The following is a 21,842-nucleotide window of genomic DNA, read 5'->3' on the forward strand; positions in this document are numbered from 1 at the left end:
TTTTTTATATCAACCAATACCTTACATAAAGATTAATTATTTGAAAAAAAGTTATTTGGTTAATCGGACCATGAACTCTAATGAATTATTATTATTATTCTTTCCATAATGCCGTAGATACATTTCTATGATTTTGGTTGCCAATGTGAACTATTTTAAATGTGTAGAGATTAGTGACCGTTAATCGATAGTTATTCAGATATCGTGAGATGCGGTCGGGTGTGATGTAGGTTTCAGAAAAACATTTTCTNTGACTCAATAAAAGATCGAAACGTTGGCACGATAAAGAAAATGTTTTTCTGAAACCTACATCACACCCGACCGCATCTCACGATATCTGAATAACTATTTTAAATACGATAGGATCGCAATGAAACCGCCAAGCAGGTGAAATAAGATGAGCCCAGGGGCGTTTTACAAAGAAAGCCAGCCGTGCAAAATAACTGGGTTGAGCGTTTAAATCAATTTTATGCCACCCCTTTTTCAAATATGACCGAACCCCCTGGCCGAAATAAAACTCCCGATTCCCTGGCCCTCAATCTTCACTATCGCGGTCACCCGTGCGTGAAAGATCGGCATCTAATATCCCGAGGAAAATCTAATTTCTAACAAATTTTGAGCATTATCGTAATAATGGGCTGTAGGGCACTTTACATAGTTACACACCGAAAATTGTTAAAAATCGGCTTTTTCGACACAATTTATATTTTACGAATCGTCCTGAATAATCGATTTATTTTATTAATCTCTTTCCTCAATAGTAATTTATCTACAGTGGGTTGAAGCCCTGACACAGCAACCTCCTTTACATTCTTTATCAAAGGGGCAATAGATTTTAAATAGATGTATGATGGTCCTAATTGGTAAAAAGTTTCGAATTGTTTCCAACTTTCTCATGCCTACGTCATGATGTAATAATTAAATATACATAGACTAAAGTAGATTAAACTTTTTACCATCGCACACAAGTTCTTGGACCCTGACGAGTGCATGTTTCTTTAAACTGCATTGTACTGACAATAATCTGGAATATTGTTTCACCTGGGTGAAAGTATTGAGTCAGCTAGTTTTATAAGAAAGTCTTTCAATGAAAACGTTTTCGTGTGACCCAATTAGTTAAAAATTTAAAAATATCCACAAATTTACTAATATAAGTCTAGGCTTCATGCAGATAATTCTTTTTTGGGAAATGGCGATATTTGTCCATTTTAGCATCAGTTTTGAGTAAACTTGTTGACGATTTTATATGTATTTTATATTTATTTGTGCACTCAGGCATACTTTATAAATTTAAACGCTTTCTCCCCACCCATTATTACCTTATCCTGGAATCCTATTTAACTAAGAGCAGCCGCTTCGGAGTGAGGAGCGACAACGAATGCTCAGATAGCAAACCACTATTAGCAGGCGTTTCACCAGGTTGCATACTTAGTCCCATCCTATTGAATATACCAGTTCTGACTGTCTTTTCTGTACATCCCATCACCATGATTGCAACCGCAATTTTACCTTCTAAACTTCCTATTCAAGCAACCTCAAAATCCAAGAACAGCTAGAGTTTACCAAAGACTTTCGCTAAAGCGGAAGGCAAACTGAATAAGTGTGTTGAAAAGCAGTTTTCCGCTGTACATTAACATCAAGGAGTTACCGACTTCCACTCAGATCACATATTATAGCTAGACTGGCGTAAATTACTGACGTGGAATCTAGGCTAGATAACAATACAACAGAAGTTGTTGAAAACTACGAAGACTATTAGGACCGAAATCTGTTCCTCCAATTCGTACAATATCCAGCACTCCCATTCTTTCCGATTAAAAGTCTTCATACTCAATGCTCCTTATTACATGTCTGTCTATAACGACCTCAACATTCCTTTTGTTAACGAACTAATCCAATCCTGCTCCCCAAAGACCCACACTATGCTCTCGACCCACCCAACCCTACTGACTGCCCTCTCTACACTTTCCCATCCCAAGAACCCGCCACGTCGCCTAAACGATGGCCTCGATAATTAATCCTTAATCCTTCATATTGGGTGCCAACGTTGACTGGTCCACATCTCAAATATGGAATAATTAATCAAACTGGCAATTCTGCCATGATAAAGAGGTCATGATGACTTTTCAAATAAGATTAATAGGTACTGAATATAATGTTCAATTTAAATATAGTATCAATATATCAGACCTCATCTTATGTCTGCGAGGTTTAATCAAATTGGCATTTATGCAATGATGAAGTATTCGTTTGTCAGATAAGGATAAGCACAAGTATAATAAGTATTACTAATATAATATATACACATAAGAAAAAAATTCGTTTTAATAGAGCCATAGCCCATTTAAAATTAGGCTTTTACCTCATTTTTCTGCTTTGCATTTCTTTCCCATCTGCTCTGAAATAACGCACTTTTTAAAATTATGATGAAATGAATTTGTCAGGAAGACTTTCGTCGAGAGCTTTTATTCCAATAATGAAAATTACAATCCATTGTATATAGAAGAAACGAGGAAATACGACATATAGGTCAACGACACAAACGTTCCCTCGCTTGTTTAGGTAGGGGAAGAAATAATTGCATATCGTTATTTCTGTCAATTATAAACAATGTGGCCAACTTGTTAAAAAATAATTAATTTTTGTTGAATTATAGTATAAACTATTGACTGACGAAAATGCGACCAAGTCGCTAAATGATTCAAATTTTTAATCCACGCCCGTGCTCCAATCGAACGTAATTCATAACAACGGTGTAATCTGTGTTCATTAAACTTTAGAATAATTCCGAAAATGCTTAACCTGTAATTTCAGACAGTCTAATAATTTTTGTGATGTCATATCAACAATAGATATACTATAATAATATAATATTGTTCAGTGTGTAGAGATTAGTGACCGTTAATCGATAGTTATTCAGATATCGTGAGATGCGGTCGGGAGTGATGTAGGTTTCAGAAAAACATTTTCTTTATCGTGCCAACGTTTCGATCTTTTATTGAGATCATCTTCAGGGCCTGGGATTTACAAACAATGTTTAATATAAAATATTGTTTGAATATAAAATATATTTTGCATTGTATAAATTCACTTATCCACATCCTAAATGTATTTGTTAAATGTAAACATTGTTTGTAAATCCCAGGCCCTGAAGATGATCTCAATAAAAGATCGAAACGTTGGCACGATAAAGAAAATGTTTTTCTGAAACCTACATCACTCCCGACCGCATCTCACGATATCTGAATAAATATTGTTCAGTGTTAGTCATTTAGAATTATTAATAAATAAATGGATTTAAATTATGGCGAATTTAAACAAATTCCATCTTGACTTTCCGTAATTTTTTTTGTTGGGGGGTGGGGGTTTAATGTATTTATTCCCCCACTATTCTTTTTTTTATTGATTCTTCTATAAAATTAAATAAAATTTCATTGAACGTCCAAGTATAAGCAGCAATACCCCTTTAATTTGACACAATTAGCGCACCGGTCGGTTTTTCTTTAAATATATTAATTGAATGATATTAATTGGTCAAGCGGGCCACGAAAAATAGTGAATTTAAATATAAAAATCCTTTGAGTTTAATTTAGTCTTAGAGGCTTGTTTTGTAAACAACAGCCGTGTCCGAATCAATATAGATGTCAAATCAAGCAGTCATTGTTGCCATACAGTTTGAAACAAGAAGTGAATTTACGGATGGTTAATGCCATCACTACACACCCGGTAAAAAAAATAATTAATTAGCGAAATTTTCAGTAAGGATAGTCATACAGAGGATAATCCCGAGTGGATTTCTGGCTTATAAACAAAAACAATACAATTATGTATGAAAATCACATTTGGTAGAAGATTTCTTTTATTTTTTTATATGAAATTATCGGAAACTAGCCTCATTTAAGCTGGTAATTCGGGTGAAAACCAAAAAACGTGCCTATTTTTATCGGCCACTAAAATTTTAAAATACAGCTTGTTTATTAAGTTTACTTCATTCTGGCTGTTGGGAAGGTTTGACAAACATAACGCTATCGTTGTTGCATAATGCTGTTTTATTTTCGCATAGGGAAAGATCCTAGTTAGCAAGAAAGAAAGACGAAGCTCACAAGAGGGTGTGGCAGAGGTAGTTTGCCAAGATTAAACAAGGATGTTTTTCTCTGAAACACAAAGAACGTTCAGCAAAGCCGACGCCAAGAGAGTACTACCAACTTGAAGCTTTAATCGAAGATAATCCTCCAAATAATACCACTCGAGAGATAGTGGAGATGCGTGTTATATTTACACAAAGTCGGGCATGTTTGCCGTCTGGATACAGTTGAGCATCGACACTCGATAACGTATAGAAATTTAAGACAACGCATCACGATGCTTCGCTTTCAAAGCACGATCAATTTCTTATAAGATTTGACGAATGAAAAATGAATTCTGCATAACAAACACAGTACGGACGTGATAGAAGCAGAATGATACCACTTCTTATGTTCCCCTAGCTGTTTCTATGTTTAGACCAAAAGATTTGCTGGAATTGGTAGGGAATCTTTTACTACTTCCTGTTGCCAACTGCACCAATTATCGAGGAGCTCGCAACTATAATTAGAGTCATTATCCCCTACTAAAGCTCTTTATTAGGCTAGGGAAGCTAAATTTGTTATACATATTTGGTAAAGGTGAAACGTATCAGATGCAAAACGCACTCAGTATAAAATCAGGAATGAAAATTCGTCGTTTGAAGATTCGTAGTAGGTTCCCCGGAATTGTTTTTTTAATTTAAAAAATAATGTGACAAAATTAATCGACCAATTAACGAGGGACAACTAGAGACTATATTCGTTTCGTCAGAAATAGAAGTCATTTTCTCATATAGTTCCTTAAGATAATGGTAAGAAAAAAGGAAAAACTTGCCAAATTAGGAGAAAAGTTTTTTAAGTTTGACAACCTACCATAAAATCAATAATAAAAAGATTGTGGATTTAAGTTTTATACAAGCTTATACGAAGTTATTCTATAATTTAAAAAATTGAATCAAGTCATAATGCCCATCAAATTAGTCATAAGATGTCAAATTCAATCCGGTTCTGCAATCGATTATCTTCAGATCGAATTTAATTACGAAAAGGTTTTATTCTTAACTCATATGTTTACTAGCGTAATTAAAAGTGCATCAATAAAAAACGAGCTAGACCTAGAAATATATTAACGTTTCGCCAAACAAGGTCTAAGAAAAAAGGGGCCATAAATAATTTATTCCCTACCAACGTAATAAGCTTTCCTTAAGTTAATAAGGAACAAAATGACTTTGCCACTTTTGATTCGGTTTTGATTAATTTTTGAACGATTTTTCATGTTTAGATTCTCCAGTTAGGGTGAAATTAAACGCTGAATATTTATTGTAAATAAAGTTAAACCATTTTTAATTAGCCATTTATTGTAAATTACAGTTAAACCATTTTTAATTAGCCAATCGATTATTTTTGCGACAAAAAAGGGTTTTCGTATAATTTCCAAATTCAAAATGTGAAAATTAAACAGGGAATCATTTTTTTTTTTTTTTTTTTTTTTTTTTTTTTTTTTTTTTTTTTTTNTTTTTGGCGTTATGAACTATGCATATTAGCCATGTGACAATTCGTATATGTGTGTTCAGATTTGGGGGGTTATTGGGAAAAAAGGGCCAGGGGCAACGGTGGGAATCGAACCCACGACCGCGGCGTGAGAGTCTCTCATGCTAACCACTCGGCTACCGCGGTCCCCAACAGGGAATCATCAAGAAGAAAAAAGCCAGCAGGGAAAAATAATATACGATATTGCCTGAAATCGCTCAATCCTAGTGTAAACTGGAAGGCCGCATCATTGGTGCGGCGAGGTACCGGTGTTATTTTCGATGCGATAAATTCCGTGTTGTCACCGGCGCGGCGGAGCGATATTTCATGACCCTATTTTATTATTTTATGTTAATTCGTCTCATTTCCGAGACTGTCGGCAATAAAATCTCAGCAAGTAGCGCTTTCATTCTTCGGTCGCTCCGAGACTTTATGTGTTTTACACATGTCAGCTTTCGCTCAGCGCTATTTTCTGACTTGGCAGCTATACTTCCGTACGGTTTAGATATTGAGAATTTAAACATTTTAAAAAGAGCAACAACAACTAAGCATGAAATATTTTCAAAAACGTGATGATAAATATAAGTGAAATCAAGATTATTGCATGAAATATTATCAAACGGAAAATACATATTTCTTTTACTATGAAACTGTTCCATTTTCCTTCAATGTCTGAAAATTTACTTCGTACAGCTTCGTATATAATGTAAAGATATAAGAGTTATTAAAAAAACTCTCTTCTGAAAACAACACAAAAGCAGGTTTATATTTTCTGGACGAAGTAGACATAAACAGTAAAAAATACATTAATATAAGAAGGAGCTATTAGCATTTTTAAAGAATATATTTATATTTTATGCAAAAATCAAGCGTTGTTGAAATATTGGTCTAAGCCATTTAAAGAAAACACCTAATTGGTGAATATTGACTTTAGTAAACATAGTTAAATATTATTAGCTAAAACCTGCAAGTACGTATAGCTTAGGATGAGCTTCAAATGGAAAAGTTACATCTAATCGTACATTTTAGCTTTTGCAGAGGTTAAATATTATTTTAAACAGGTAATTTTAATCAGCAAACGTTTTTAAAATATGTGTGGTGATTAGTGACCGTTAATCGATATTTATTTAGAAATCGTGAGATGCGGTCTGGTGTGATGTAGGTTTCAGAAAAACATTTTCTTTATCGTGCCAACGTTTCGATCTTTATTGAGATCATCTTCAGGGCTCAAAGAGTTTGTTTTCTGCGTAAACACTTTGAGCCCTGAAGATGATCTCAATAAAGATCGAAACGTTGGCACGATAAAGAAAATGTTTTTCTGAAACCTACATCACACCAGACCGCATCACACGATTTCTAAATAAAAAAAGTTTTTAAAATAATAAACAAGACAAATCTTTCTTGATGATCTACTGAAATTTAAAAATTACCGAATAAAGAGCCTTTAAGTTAACTTTCATAAACCTAGTGGCTGTAGTTACTACTACTAATGGCCCTTCAGGTTCCTATTTTTAGAAAGAACCTGAGCATGATTTTATGACCAATGATTATATTTTAATGGCGTGCATAACAGGTTAAACTGTTCATATTGCATTCAGTAGTTGAATTCGCGAAAAAAAATATTTGCCTTAAGATTGAAAAGACTTGCTTAGTCATTATTTGGTCGTAATGAAAACATTTTTTATAAACAATTTAAATTGTAGTGAACATTTCACGAGGAAAAGAAGTTCATTTTGCTGAAAAGTGCATGCAGGCATAGTTCGCACATATCGTTTGGTCAGTTGTTTCAGTTGTGAGAAATGGATAAAAGTTTTTTGAATAACGCTCGAGAAAGCACAGTATCCCTTGGAAATGTCATAAATAAACAAAGTCTATTTTTTTTAACGCCAACTCGCGCATAATAAAGTGGGTTTTTGTTAAATTTATGCTCATTACTGGTTGTTGTCCCTGTGACAAATTCAATGAAAAGACCAGATTTGTCAACTGTCAGCAACCAGCAATTGGAATACACGAACATTTGAAGTTCAAAAGCAAAGAAACTTTTCAATGAATAGTATATTTTTGCTAGAAATAGAAAATGCACACAATTTGCGGCCTTGCTCAAATGTGGATTATTCGCTGAATCCTCAGACTTTTTTCAACGCAAAGTGTTGGCAACGATTTTGCATAACAAATAGCCGACACTGACAGGTAACAAAATCCAAAGAATTGAGATATACTTTGTGAATACTAAATATTGGAGAACACGTATAAATAAACAAACTTTTTTAAATATTGCTTAAATGAAAAATTACATTCTCCCGGAAAAGGTTAGCAATGTGAACAGTAGAGTTCAATAAATTGTACTATCATTAATACTATGTTGATTCCAATAATCTTTTGACCCAGAAAAGTTAAGTTTTTCGCTATCAATCCTTCAGCAAACACTTATTTTTTTCCCGCGAGTGAAACATCAGTAATTTATAACACACTGTTAAGCCATGCTGAGCTATTCTCGACAATGCCTTATGTTACACGTAAGTCCTACGACAGCATAATAAACGAAACGTTCGCATACTTTAGGAGGTTTCTGTGAATCTTTCAAGAGTCAAGGTATGACTTTTTAATAACATGGCCACGTTACGTTAAAACAACTTTGAATAACAATTCCACATAGTAAAACGAATATAAATAAATGATATTTTCACTAACTTTTTGGTCGAAAATAAAGTAAGTTAAATCACCCACGAATGTTTTGTAAGCATTGGCCGGGTTTCAATCGATAAAAGGTCAAATCGAGATATTCGATAGATTAAAAATTTAGAAAAGCCGTTAAATTTACCAACAAGCAAAAAGCAATCAATTTAGCCTTACATAATCGCTCAGTATCAGGAAGACCTTTGACTTTAAACATTTTCCGCTTCTTTGACCGTTGTAAAATTATTCTTCACGTCCTAGTAAATCCTGTTTCCATGTGAGTGCTTTTTTTCATAAACGGGTTTACAGACCTAGTGCTTAAAGATTGTACACGTATAAGGCGTATGTAGACTTTGTAGACGAAAATTGTTAATTATTACGCCGAGAGTCTCCATCGTTATGTCATTAAAGAAAAATTCGAAGTCAGGACAGCTCAAGTGGTAGAGGGGCGGCGTATTTAGCCGAAGGTCGTGGGTTCGAATCCCACTCGTGACACTGACTTTTTATCTCAACCAATACCTTTCATAAACATGAATTAATGGAAAAATTTTAATTGGTCAATCGGACCACGAACTGTAATGGGTTAAATAAAAAGAAAGGCAATTTATGAAATTATTTAACAAATGGAAGGACGACTAATTAAGGGCTAAGGGGAAAAAGTACAAATTAATTTAAAAACAATACGGAAGACGGTTAAATATTTACTTTTCAAATTACCTATTTAATCTTCCATCTAATTCTTTAGAAATTGTGCAATTTAATTCGTACCACACAGGTCCAAGAAATAAAAACTCTTTACAAAATAAACTGTAACAATATTGCAATGCTAATTGTTAGTTAGAAAAACATTTATTAAGGAGCCCAACCTGCGTGATATACACAAGCATAATAATTTTTCAAAAAAGGTTTTCTGAACAACACGACACAATCTAGGACTTAAAAAGCACATACGATATTATGTGACAGTACTTCATCCCTATCCCATTTAGGAAGTAGGCGAGTAAAGATTAAGCGAGCTTCGAATGTTAAAAGAAGTTGATACAATCTATACAACTGAGGGCCAACTGTTTCAAAGATAATGACTACTTTAACGTGCCTAGGAACACATATGTGTACGTAACTGACGAACAATTTCCTCAGAGGGCAAGAGGTTCTGAACTGGACTGACGACCTTGTTATGGAATACCCCGATTATCAGGACCATTGGAATTGCACTTGAAATACCTTTTTTTTTTAAAGAATGTAATATAAAATAAATATAAAGGTTCCTTTCAAAAGCTTGGAGAAAGTGTTGAACTTAGGCACAAGAAAAATCGTAAATTGTAAAAATAGAAGAACTTGGCCAGGTAGACAACTTTCTTTTTTGAATCCATTACATTTCGTGGTCCGACTGACCAAATAACACCTTTCAATTAATTAATCTTTATGTAAAGTATTGGTTGAGATAAAAATGGCAAAAAGGAGGGAAAATTCGAAAGATTGGGTTGAGGTGGGAAGTTGGTGTCCGAGTAGATCGAAGGATAGCTCAAGTGGTAGAGCAGCGGCGTATTTAGCCAAAGGTCGTGGGTTCGAATCCAGCTCGTAACACTAACTTTTTATCTCAACCATACATTACCTAACGATTAATTTTATTTTTTGAGTTGAAACTTGGTCCCGGTGTTTTAAATTTAAAGCTGCAAGGATATGTTCCTTGCATTGGGAACAGCCCGTCTTCAAAAATGTACAAAGGAAATATTTTTGAAAAAAATTTTATGGTTTTTTTTTCGTGCATACAGAAATAGTAACAAAAAATTAATTATACCACGACAACCTGGCTGCACAGACGGGACTGTTTTAAATTTCTAAAAGACTTCGAGTAACTGATAAACGAACCACAAAGGCCAAAAAAACAACTACCCATAGTTAAACTTTGAAGAAAATAACCTTACGACATGATGCAACAAAAATTGACTCGGCTTAGTCGCCAGTTTATATTGGGGCCGCTCCCATTGTTTACTCGCCTCGATGCGGATCAATCCCGGTTAAGTTAGGAAGCGGGATTGCGGATGAATATAGTCGTGAGAATCAATACGCACACATTGTGGATGCAGTTGCTAATCAAGCCAGCCGAGTAGGGATAGGCGGAATAATTGTGAGATTCCTCGTGTTACAAAAAGGAAGGACGTGTTTTAAAAAATATCTATACAGAATTCAAATACCTGAGACCACTTCCGTTTTTCTTGTCCCGTATGGCTCTTGGCCTGTTTGCAATTGATTACTTCTAGCTCCTCCTCAGAACTGTGTTGGTCGTAGCCCTGATCACAATCACTCGGGAGTGCAGAGTCCAGGAAGTAAGGCGACGCCGGAGTTAACAAACTGCTCCGACTTCGGCTTAGTGCAGTAACTACGCTACCACCTTCGCTTTCCATGCCTAAAGAAAATAATTAAAAACGTTAATTAATAACAAAAATTTTCGAACATTACAGGAACTTAAAGATTAAAAAATCACAAGAGAACAGATGTGCCAACGGGGAATTATTTTAGGCTTATTTTACAATTAAACTTTATCAAATTAAATAATTGAATAAAAAAGGGTACAAAAAAGGTACACACAAAAACAAATATTTATACATATTATACAAGTTGATGAACTGTGTTGTTTTTGCCAACTTTTTCACGGCCAATCATAACAACGCGTATGTTTTCAGGGCAAAACACGAGAATAAACGGACCTGTGATAGACCAACTATCAGCATTAATGGCGCAGTTAGTCCGTGAAAACAATATCTTGATGGCAGTTCGTCATATATGCATGAATAACACGGTTGGCAACGTCAGAATTCTAGGTCGTAAATAATCCTGATATAACTAAGGTTCTAGAGTACAGGTCGATTCAACCGGGAAGTTTCAATGTTAAACGAGCGTTGACTTGTCAAAAAAAAGCAATTTTACTCGGATAAGTAGGGAGTTTTGAGGCGAAGACCTTGGAAAAGTAGATTTTCCGGTTCGCTCCTTTTCCTTTTTACTGGACCTCTTAAAAGATGCAGGAACGAGAAAAGTCCTAATGTCTTTAAAAATCCCAGAGGATGAGGAAATTTAGGGGGGAAACGTATCAGGACGAACGCACCAAGTAGCAATTTCTATAAAAATTCGCAATTAATGAACTTAAATAAGATTGCGAAAACAAACTGATCAAAAAATTCATATTTGCCTAACATACTTAACAAATTTTTAAATGCCAAACCTCTCAATACATTTTCTAAAAAAGCAAACAGACGTATATTCTCGGATATTCTGAACCAAAGAAACATCAACCCTGACAAGTTGGGATCATAATATGAGAATAGCCTTGTTTTTGTTTGCCTATATACTCCAGGACAAGTTTTAATGTTTGTTAGCAAGAATGGCGTATTGTCAATTCGGCGCTATCTCCATTTGTGACTTTCGATCATCTCTGGGCCCACCAGTCTCGCTGTTTGTTAGTTTGCAGAGAGAATCTAGGGTGGCCGGATGGGTGAAGATAACATCTGACATGAGCGCCATTCTAGGGTATACCAACCAATTATTTGACTGTTAATTAGCTGGTGAACCCTAAAAGAGTTTTTTTTATGTTTGATAAAAATATTTTTACTTTTGTCCTAAAGCTAATTAAACAACAGCTCAAAATGCTTTATTTAGTATAAAATATTTATTTTCTTAAATAAATAAATTTGTTAAGCTTGAGGTCTTTCTTTCTGATTTAATTAGTGATCAGCCTTCAAACAATACATTTTTTGAAAAGGACAATCAAAGATGAGGCCAATTGGAATATGTTTGACATTGAATGTACTGATTGTTTGATACGGTCTTATATATTATAATTTTGATTTTATTGAAACAGAGGTTACAAATTTGTGAATATGTGTTCCCATTTGTTAGCCTTATAAATTAATAATTGCAGTTGCATTATCCTGATGATGATGACATATTCTTCAAAAGCTCGACGAAGAAAGCGGGTGTTTTCTTTCCAATGTACCACAACACAGAAGAATCCAGTCATTCTGAAATTCCTTTTAAAAAAAGTTACCTTATAATATAGTTCCTACTTTTCTATTAAGTCGTGAAAACAGTAATTACGAACTGTTAGACAATTAATAACAATAATTTCTTGTGCGGTTTAACGCAAACTCATACCCTAGTAACTACATAAATAAAATTTTCCAAGACCAACAGATTTCACAGTGAGGAAGTATAATACCCTTGTAATTATTTTGCCAAAACAAAAAAAAGGCACTTAGACTCAAAATTGAAGTAGCCTCACTCCAAGGCTTTAATGTCTTTTCTTTTACCTTATACACAATGGAAGCTCAACCTCCCCCACTGGTCGTAATTAGTGGGTAACTGCAAAACCCTCATCAAAACCACATAGTAAATTAAAGCGTTGGTAGAAAGGCATGTTTGCATCTGTGCGCTTTATTTCATGTTTCCCTTTTTTAGCAAGGAAATTGTTCCCCCACCATACTAAACTAGGAAAACTTAAAAGGTCTTTTTATCCTATAATAAAAAAGAGAAAGGTAATAAGTAAATATTTTAATGAGTTGGCTGAAGGTACGGAAGCTTCTGAAGAGTGAAAAATCTCATATAAATTATTCATAACGACAACGTACAGACGTATGGGTTAAAAAAATCGATTTAACATAAAATATCAAATGATACAAATGCAATATATATTTAGCCCCATACCGTTTGTTAGCGATGTTAAGTTGCTATTTCTCGCCAAGGAAGAAAAATGGGGCAATTGCCCTGAACATAGAAAGACACGTACAAAAGAGCACTTACAGACCGGCAAGCTTCACATTTGCCAGCCTATTCCGGGAAAATGTTGAAATCGCCGATCAAAGCCAGAATGGTGGAACAGCTGAGGTTGTACGCACTTCCCCACCAGGTAGGATTTTAACAGAAATAGAAATCAGCTGGAATGCTTTTCTCCCTTCCACCAATTCGTTACCTACTCTTGGGGCGAAACGCTATTTACAACGCCCACGTCGAGGCCTCCTCAAAGAAAGTTGTAGTAGACGTGGAGTAGTAGTAAGCAGAATAAAATGACTAGAGGGGGAGAAAGGACTAGGCGTGGGCATTTCCTCAACAAGGGCACATGTTCACTTAGATTTAAAAACACATTCTGGCCATCTTGGAGCCGCCTTCTATTCCTCGTTATTCTCAGTTTAAAAACTGCCTTTTAACAATATATATTTTATTAAAATATACAATATATGTACATATATTTTGAAAGAAATAGATAAAGAGAGGGAAAATGGGACCAAAAGACGAATCTGGAAGGAGTGGAATGACCTTAGTCGTTAAAATGTCATTTAAATGTAATAGTAGAAATAGCTAAGATAAAATAACAAGACATAAATGATCACTAATCATCACAGCTGGAAATATGATGAACCCAAATTTTATACCCTATTCACAACGAACGTTATTAAATAATAAAAATATTACTATTTTTCGAGTGTATACGCTTAATTATTGTGCCATAAACGTTTCAAATAAAAACCGAGAACATCAAACACACATACACTCGCACGCACACACACAAATTCCTCCTTAGTATAAACTGAGTGTGGTTAAGATTTTTTAAAAATAAACTGGGACTTTAATAGTAGCAATACGTTGCAGTTTTTGGTATCATAATGGATCTTATCGCTGAATGAGTGTCTAAGATTTAATTTATTTGATTTGATTTTAAGTTGTTGTTTTTTTTATTTTAAATAAAGTTATCTATCAAAATATCAAAAGAGAGAACAAAATGTCTAGACTCACATATTCAAGGGATGTATTTTAACGTACAATTACATTCAATCACTAACTCTCTCTTACTCTATCTCTCTCTCCCCATCGCTCTCACTCTCTCTCTCCCTCCCATCACTCTCTCTCTCTGTTTCTATCTCTGTTTCTCTATATCTCTGTTTCTTTCTCTCCCACTCGCTCCTCTCTCCCACTCGCTCTCTCTCTCTCTCTCTCTCTCTCTCTCTCTCTCTCTCTCTCTCTCTCTCTCTCTCTCTCCCACTCGCTCTCCCTCTCTCCCCATCGCTCTCTCTCTTTCTCTCTGTTTCTCTATATCTCTGTTTCTCTTTCTCCCACTTGCTCTCTCTCTCTCCCACTCGCTCTCTCTCTCCCATTCACACTCTCTCTCCCACTCACACTCTCTCTCCCACTCGCTCTTTCTCTCCCACTCGAGCTCTCTCTCCCACTCGCTCTCTGTCTCTCCCACTAGCTCTCTCTCGCCCTCTCTCTCTCACTCCCTTTCTCTCACACTCTCGCTCACCCTCCCTCTCCCTCACCCTCCATTCCACTAACTCTCCCGCTCTCTCTTGGACTCTCACACACTCTCCCCCAATATCATATCTCCGCATCTAATCAAATTTAAATCAAATAAACAGTTGATTTCGACTATTATGTGATGTCTTAATGAAGTAAATGAAGTAGCACAAGAGCAACATCTAATTGTATCCCTCCATCAATGATCGTTATTGACATTCTCTGCGAGGCACATTCTGGCAAGGCTTCCTTGGCCAGAGACCGAGGTCTTATTCATTTGTGACCTTCTCAACCGTTCCAAAACCATAAGAGCCCCGACGTCTCTGACCTCTATAATACAGCTTAACCTATTTTATATATATAAATGTATATGCATACATTGATATATTTAGATTTATGTTTAACTTAGTTTTTGAACAAACTAGATTTAGACAGAATGCAATTTTACTCGTAACTTTGGCCTGAGAGCTCATTGACTTGGCCACCGTTTGAAATATTCGAAATATTATCTGTTGATAAGCGGCGTATTTATGCAAGCGTATTAAGTTTACGCTGAAAAATAAGTTTAAAAAAGTCGTATTAATGGAACCGCTGAGCATAGGAACATAGGTCCTTTTCTAATAATGTCGTGCATAAATCCATGACTAGCCACCCAACTTAACAATTTGTTAAATGCAAAGATTGGCTAGGTGGCCTGCAAGTCAAGGTTGACAATTAACAATATTATCTGTATCCGGTTATTCCGTCAAGTTCGTACCTAAATACAAGGAGACAACAACATATATATATTTTTTTAGTATGTATTTAAACATTTAAAATATAACAGTTTGTTAAATATAGTGACAGGTTTATCAGATGAAAACTTGAAATAATGCAACTCAGAGCATGACATCAGCAATCTAATTTTAATACTCACAAAATAAAAAATTGCACAAGCAAGCAGGATTGAAAGGTCAAATTATTCACTTTTTACGATTCGAGGATAAATGTTGATCACCGACTAAATTATTTACAATGAACGATAATGACAAGAATAAAATTAAGAATACCCACAGCAACACATTCCTAGTCTATTTGCCAACATATTACACAATTTATCCCTTCAGTCTTTGTCTTTCCAATTTTTTACACAATTATCGCCCTATTAATCCATCAATACTGAATATATAATCGGTATATCTTCTTCTGCGCTCGTCAAAATTTCTGCTTTGCGTTTAAATCTAAAGCTGCGTGATTTAAAAATGTTACAATCAGCAAATTTAATCGTTTGTGACTTTGTCAAGCGGTTCGTTGACACAAGTTGAACTGACTTTTGCAGTTGGAAACGCTTTCAATCACGAATTGGTATCATGCAATCACGGGCATTTGTCCTTGCTTTAAATTTATTTAGGTGTATGAATCAAAATTAACGATACCGGCAATCAAATTCTGCAATATAATATGGCCAATACATGGCTATAATTGTGGCTAAAAATGTTACTGAGGGGCAAAAAACAGTGCCCAACTGTAATATTTTATTCCATTCACTAGTTCCGTGGTCCGCTTGACCAATTAATATATTACAATTAATTAAGGTTTTCAGTTGAGATAAAAAAGTCAATGGCACGAGCGGGATTCGAACCCACGATCTTCGTCACGAGGTCACGATAGCTCAGGTGGTAGAGCAGCGGCGTATCAAGCCGAAGATCGTGGGTTCGAATCCCGCTCGTGCCATTGACTTTTTTATCTCAACTGAAAACCTTAATTAATTGTAATGTAATATTTTAAATTATCTCTTAGACAATCTTCCATTAATAATCTTACAGCAATGTTTTGTACATCTTAAAGGATTAGATGTAAATAAAACACAGATAAAATGTACCACGTTTGCTTACAATTGGATTTTGTACATTTTTTAATTGTCAATCTCTTCTGTGTTGGTTTTTCTGTAAAACTTCTTTCTAACGTTCCAGTGGTTTCATTTTTTAAGCTGTACTATTTTTAAGTTTTAAGTTCCAAATTAGTTTGAGTGATGGGTTAAAGTGATTCAGATTCGGCTAGGATCATAGCATTGTTGGAAGATGGAAGAAATCAAGCGAATGTGGCCAGGGTGCTTAACATTCCCAGAACAACTGTCCGAAGGGTCTTCCATCGCTACAAAGATAGTGGAAGTTACTCAAGAAGGCATGGATCAGGTCGCCATCTTATCACATCTCAGAGAGATATCGTTTTATTGTTTCGAACGCACTCCGTAATCGACATTCCACCGATGTTGAGATCAAGCAACGACTTCAACAAGTTAGAAATGTTAGTGTACATTTTTACACTTTAAGGCGAAGACTATCAGAAGCTGGATTACATGTGAGAAGGCCAGCCACTTGTTCGGAACTTCTGACAAGGCACAGAACAGTTGGGTTAAGTTTCACAAGAAATCACATCCCTTAGACTAAAATCATGCTTTCAGATGAATCTTGGTTTTATTTGAGATCTTCTGACGGCCGAGAAAGGTTCGGAGAAGAACAGAAAAGCGTTATATAACCGCAGGCATGTCACACAAACTTGATCTTCATCTAGAGTTCCCTAACGGCTTGGCGATACATTGAAGACGTGTTATCAGAAAAAATTATGCCACTAATTGGCGACTGTTTCATTTTTATGCATCGCAATGCAAGCCCCGCCACACACATAGCTTCGATCGTAACAACTTAGAACGGGGGTGTAATTCAATGTTTGTAGTGGCCAGCAAGTAGCCCGACTTAAACCCTATCGACCACCTTTGGTACGAGTTGTCTAAGAGGGTAGTCGCTCAGTGATGCCATTTGCAGGCATTAAGAATGGCGCGGTTGGAGAAGTAGGAAAATATTCCACAGCACTACATTCAAAACCTCATAAAATCAATGCCACGTCAAATGCAATGCAAGAGAAAAAAATGCTCTGTACTGAATTGAAGATTTTCTTCATTGTTTCCATAGCAACATTTTTGGTAAATCCATATGTAGTGGTCTATTGACCAAATTACTTCTTTCGATTAATTACACTTTTTATGTACGGTTTTGGTTGAAATGAAAAAGTTAGTGTCACGAGGGGGATTTGAACCCACAACCTTCGGCTAAATACGCCGCTGCTCTGAGCTATCGTGACTTGGATCCACTTGGACACTACTCCCCACCTCAACCTACATTTTTGGTAAAATTGCTTTACTCAGTTTAATTAATTTATTTATTTAGCGATATCTTATAGTTTTCATTAAAAATATACAGTAAACGATAAAAAATAATTATAACAATTGCAAGTACTTACTACAAAAACGAAGGTAGCCACTTTTTTTTGTCTCGTGTAGAACAAATTGTATGTGTATGTTTGCCCGATCGGTAATACTAAAAATTTCCAGGTATCTGCATTGGGTTTGGCTTGATTCGGCAAATGCTTGAAACTGCAACACACATTGAAAAGCCCGTTTGACTTTTTAAGCTTAACAAACGGGCCCAATTTGACCCAGCAAAAAACCGCATTAACGAATTCGTTAAAGAAATGTGCACTGTTTACAAGTCGTGAATATTAATCTCTGAACAAACTCGCAGTGCAGAGATAAAAAGTGTAAAAAATAACGAGAAGGGCACGGACTAGTCGGCCGCTAAGATAAAGTACTTTTCTATATACGATAATGCAATCACGGTTTCGGTTCGGAAATAACCTTGTGAACGGACCGCCGTGCGACGACACATACGCTAATACAATGCACATGCAAAGTGCATTATCTCATGAATAATAACAACGTAACGTGTTTTACCCATCATCAATCGCTTTCTATCTAACGGTTGTTATAATAGTTGAAATCCTCCATAAAAAGCACCAGTTTAGGATTACCAAGGCAAAACCAGCAAGGCAGAAAAAATCAGTTTCAAAACACCGTCATCCATTTAATTTCGACATCGTTAAAGAATCAAAAGATTCGGTTTGTTCAGACGTTACCTCTGACCCCCCAATTTTCTTGATTAATTTGTTTGGCTCTACTCTCGTCCGTTTTCTCTTAGATAAGATCACTCTCCTTATTTCACGTTCTCGACGTTGTTTACTCTTAGCATACCAAGTTAAGACAAATAATGTTTTTCTAACAAAGCAACTTAGGGAATTGAATATGAATTATCCCGCTTTATTTTTTATACACTAAAAAAATAGATACCCACAGGCCTTATTACTAAACTATTATGAAGATCATTTCATAAGTTAATATTTCCTAATAAATACAAATTTAACATTGGTAACAATTTGATCAAACCTGCATATTCGTTGTCTTCGACTAAACATCTTTTAACATAGGTTAAAAACCTTGATGTTTTTCAAATGATCAAAACTTCGCGAAACGAACACAAAATACCTATTAGATTTCGTGGTCCGATTGACCAAATAACTTCATTCAATTAATTAATCTTTATGTAAGGTATTGGTTGAAATAAAAAAGGAGGGAAAAGGTGGGCTGAGATGGGAAGTTGGTGTCAGCGTGGATCGAAGTCACGATAGCTCAAGTGGTAGAGCAACGTCGTTGGTTCGAATCCCGCTCGTGACACGGGATTTTTTATCTCAATCAATACCTTACACCAAGATTAATTATTTGACAAAACGACGTTGTTTTAAGTAAATTAAATAAAAATGATATACGTATTTTCAAAGTATGTAATTTCAAGCTTCACGGCACTCCTGGAAGAAACGAGTTTAATTACTTTTAATGCAAATTAAATTTATGGTAAACAACGTAAAAAATGTAAATAAGAAGAAAGAAAATAAATCTTTATTAAAAGAAATATCGACATCGATGTCACAGGCTTGAGTCAGACATGTTTTCCTTGACGTCATCTTCATTGTGTGTTTAGTGACTGGTGTTCCTTACAGCAGGATACCTCCCAGGAAACGTGAAAATTTTTTAATGTTTATAACAAATGGTAGAAACTTTTTTAATAGACGAATTTAAACCTTTCGTCATCCAACCACAGAAAAAATATCTATTAATAAACGGACCAATAATTTATACTTTCCTACAAGCCGATTGCAAGTACTTTTGTTATCCTTATCGGAAAACCGAGAAGTTCGCCTTATCGATTTAAAAATATAAACTGATAAATGTGACGAGGAGTGCAATAGCGTGAGACGTGTGCTGAATGGAGATAGAACACAACGTCAAGGTAACGCATTACGTGAATTCTAATGCAACACCGTTTCTTATCCAAATGGCAAAGACAAGAAGTATTTTTTCCTCGAAAATACAAGACACCCAAGTATGAGTTGAATTTAACAGACGAAAATTTCGTGAGCCACGAGAGATCATATGTTTTTTATCTAATCAGGGTGTGATTTCAAATGGTAAAGAATTGTAACTAACGATAAAACAGATAACAATTGAATCTAATCAACTGTGTGCATTTTTGATGGGAATTCTTTAATTTAATTAAACAATAGCCAATAACCAACAAGCCATTATCACCTTCCTTTCCCGTATTGTTTTATTGTTGGCTTAAATAAACAACAAAAAAAGCAGCTAGGCTCGATTGAATACACCTTTTGAAACCGCTAGGTAAATTTTCAAACAACGTGCAAATACTGCGGAGAGGACATTTTTCAGTAGATGGTGCAGGTGTACAGGCAGCATCTAGGTTCCTTAATTCAAGATGGACCTCGATCTTGTGACCCTCGTCAATGATGATCATTATAATTAAATTCACTAATTTCGTGGTCCGCTTGACCAATTAAATCATTACAATTAATTAAGGTTTTTAGTTGAGATGAAAAAAGTTAATGGCACGAGCGGGATTCGATCCCACGATCTTCGGCTAGATACGCCGCTGCTCTACCACCTGAGCTATCGTGACCTCGATCCAAGGGGTTCGAATCCCGCTCGTGCCATTAACTTCTTTTCATCTCAACTAAAAACCTTAATTAATTGTAATTATAATTAAAACGGAGATAATTGTGTAAAAACCAGAAACTAAAAACTAAAACTAAAACTTATAACCTTGCCGTCAATATCACCATTCCAACACAATTTTCCATTCTACCCTGCTATTTTTATAATGTTAAGAAAATAAGTGTGAATCAGGCTGAAATAAAAGTTTATATTTTGGAAAAAACATTCGCCTATGTGCTACATACTCATTATCCAAATAATAATTTATCCACAAGTTTACCATAAATTAGTATAACATAATAAAAAGATTTTTTTATTTTTCGTGTCAGATGTTAAAACAGTTTAACATCCACATCACTTATCTCTTTCGGGTATATTATTATGCAACTGAAAGTTAACAGAGCATGGACTATGAGATAATGTCTATGACAATCCTCCATTGACAATGGAGTAAAGTCACCGATCACTTTATACCAAGTGTAATATGGTGTTATTATCAATTATTCATTGATGACGATTTCACCCTAAAACAGATAAGCCCGCAATGAAATGATTGTGGTTGGTGTTAAGAACAACAAAGGCCTAGCGTTTTACAAACAGCCCAACGTGAGCTTCTCAAAACACCGACGATAAACACTGAAGAACGAGTATAAAATGGTGCCTAAATCAATAAAACTCAAATAAACACGAGCGTTGATACAATTAATACTGTAAAGTTATTTCGTACGACAAACACATTGAACAGGTAGAGTAAAATAATGCAAAACAACCAACTTCCAGTTTATCACCCCGGAGACCTTAAAAAAAACGAGTACATCATAGAGTAACAAAACATCCTAATAAAACACGAAAAAAGATGGAGACAGTAAGGGCATCAAACAACAACAAATTTTTAGACAAACAATGAAGAGGCACTAGAGATCTTAAGTGAAAAATCACGTAATAGTTACCAAACTGAAAGAGGCGCAAGAACATCATTGACTTTAAAATTAACATGTTCTCCAATTGAAAAATATGAAAAAGTACGATTCCACTTTCTTTTTTAACAGCGACTCAAGAATTTAGCGATATTTTTGTTTATTATGTAGTTTGATCTACTACGATTTTATTGGTCTTCTTAATCTCAATAGTTTCATCTACAGGGCGCGGTTCAACATTTTTATTTTCAGTGCATGTTCTGCGATAGGAGGCGATCTTTCTTCGCGGAGCTAGACCAAAATAAAGTAATTCCGGTTGTGCAGAACGCCTTAACGACCAAGTACCCGTTGAGTTGTCGGGTACGAGGGTTCCGATTTAAATTCCATGAGCTATTCCCGGGATTCGAACTCAGAGCCGCTAGCGGGGCAACGAGTAGGATGTTCTAACCACTCGCCCAACGCCGGGCGTGAACACAATGATTCATGATTTTT

General features: G+C 35.4%; 1 protein-coding gene across 1 annotated transcript in view; it reads right to left on the reverse strand.

Annotated features, from left to right (window-relative positions):
• Window positions 1–21,842, reverse strand: part of LOC106667730 — a 136,140-nt gene that overhangs the window by 68,235 nt on the left and 46,063 nt on the right. The window contains exon 3 of the mRNA XM_014395858.1: window positions 10,469–10,680. Within this exon, the coding sequence (XP_014251344.1) occupies window positions 10,469–10,680 (212 nt within the window). The remainder of the gene's footprint in view (window positions 1–10,468; window positions 10,681–21,842) is intronic.

The sequence above is a fragment of the Cimex lectularius genome, unplaced genomic scaffold (assembly GCF_000648675.2).
Source record: "Cimex lectularius strain Harlan isolate CLEC.00 unplaced genomic scaffold, Clec_2.1 scaffold101, whole genome shotgun sequence".
Lineage (NCBI taxonomy): Eukaryota > Metazoa > Arthropoda > Insecta > Hemiptera > Cimicidae > Cimex > Cimex lectularius.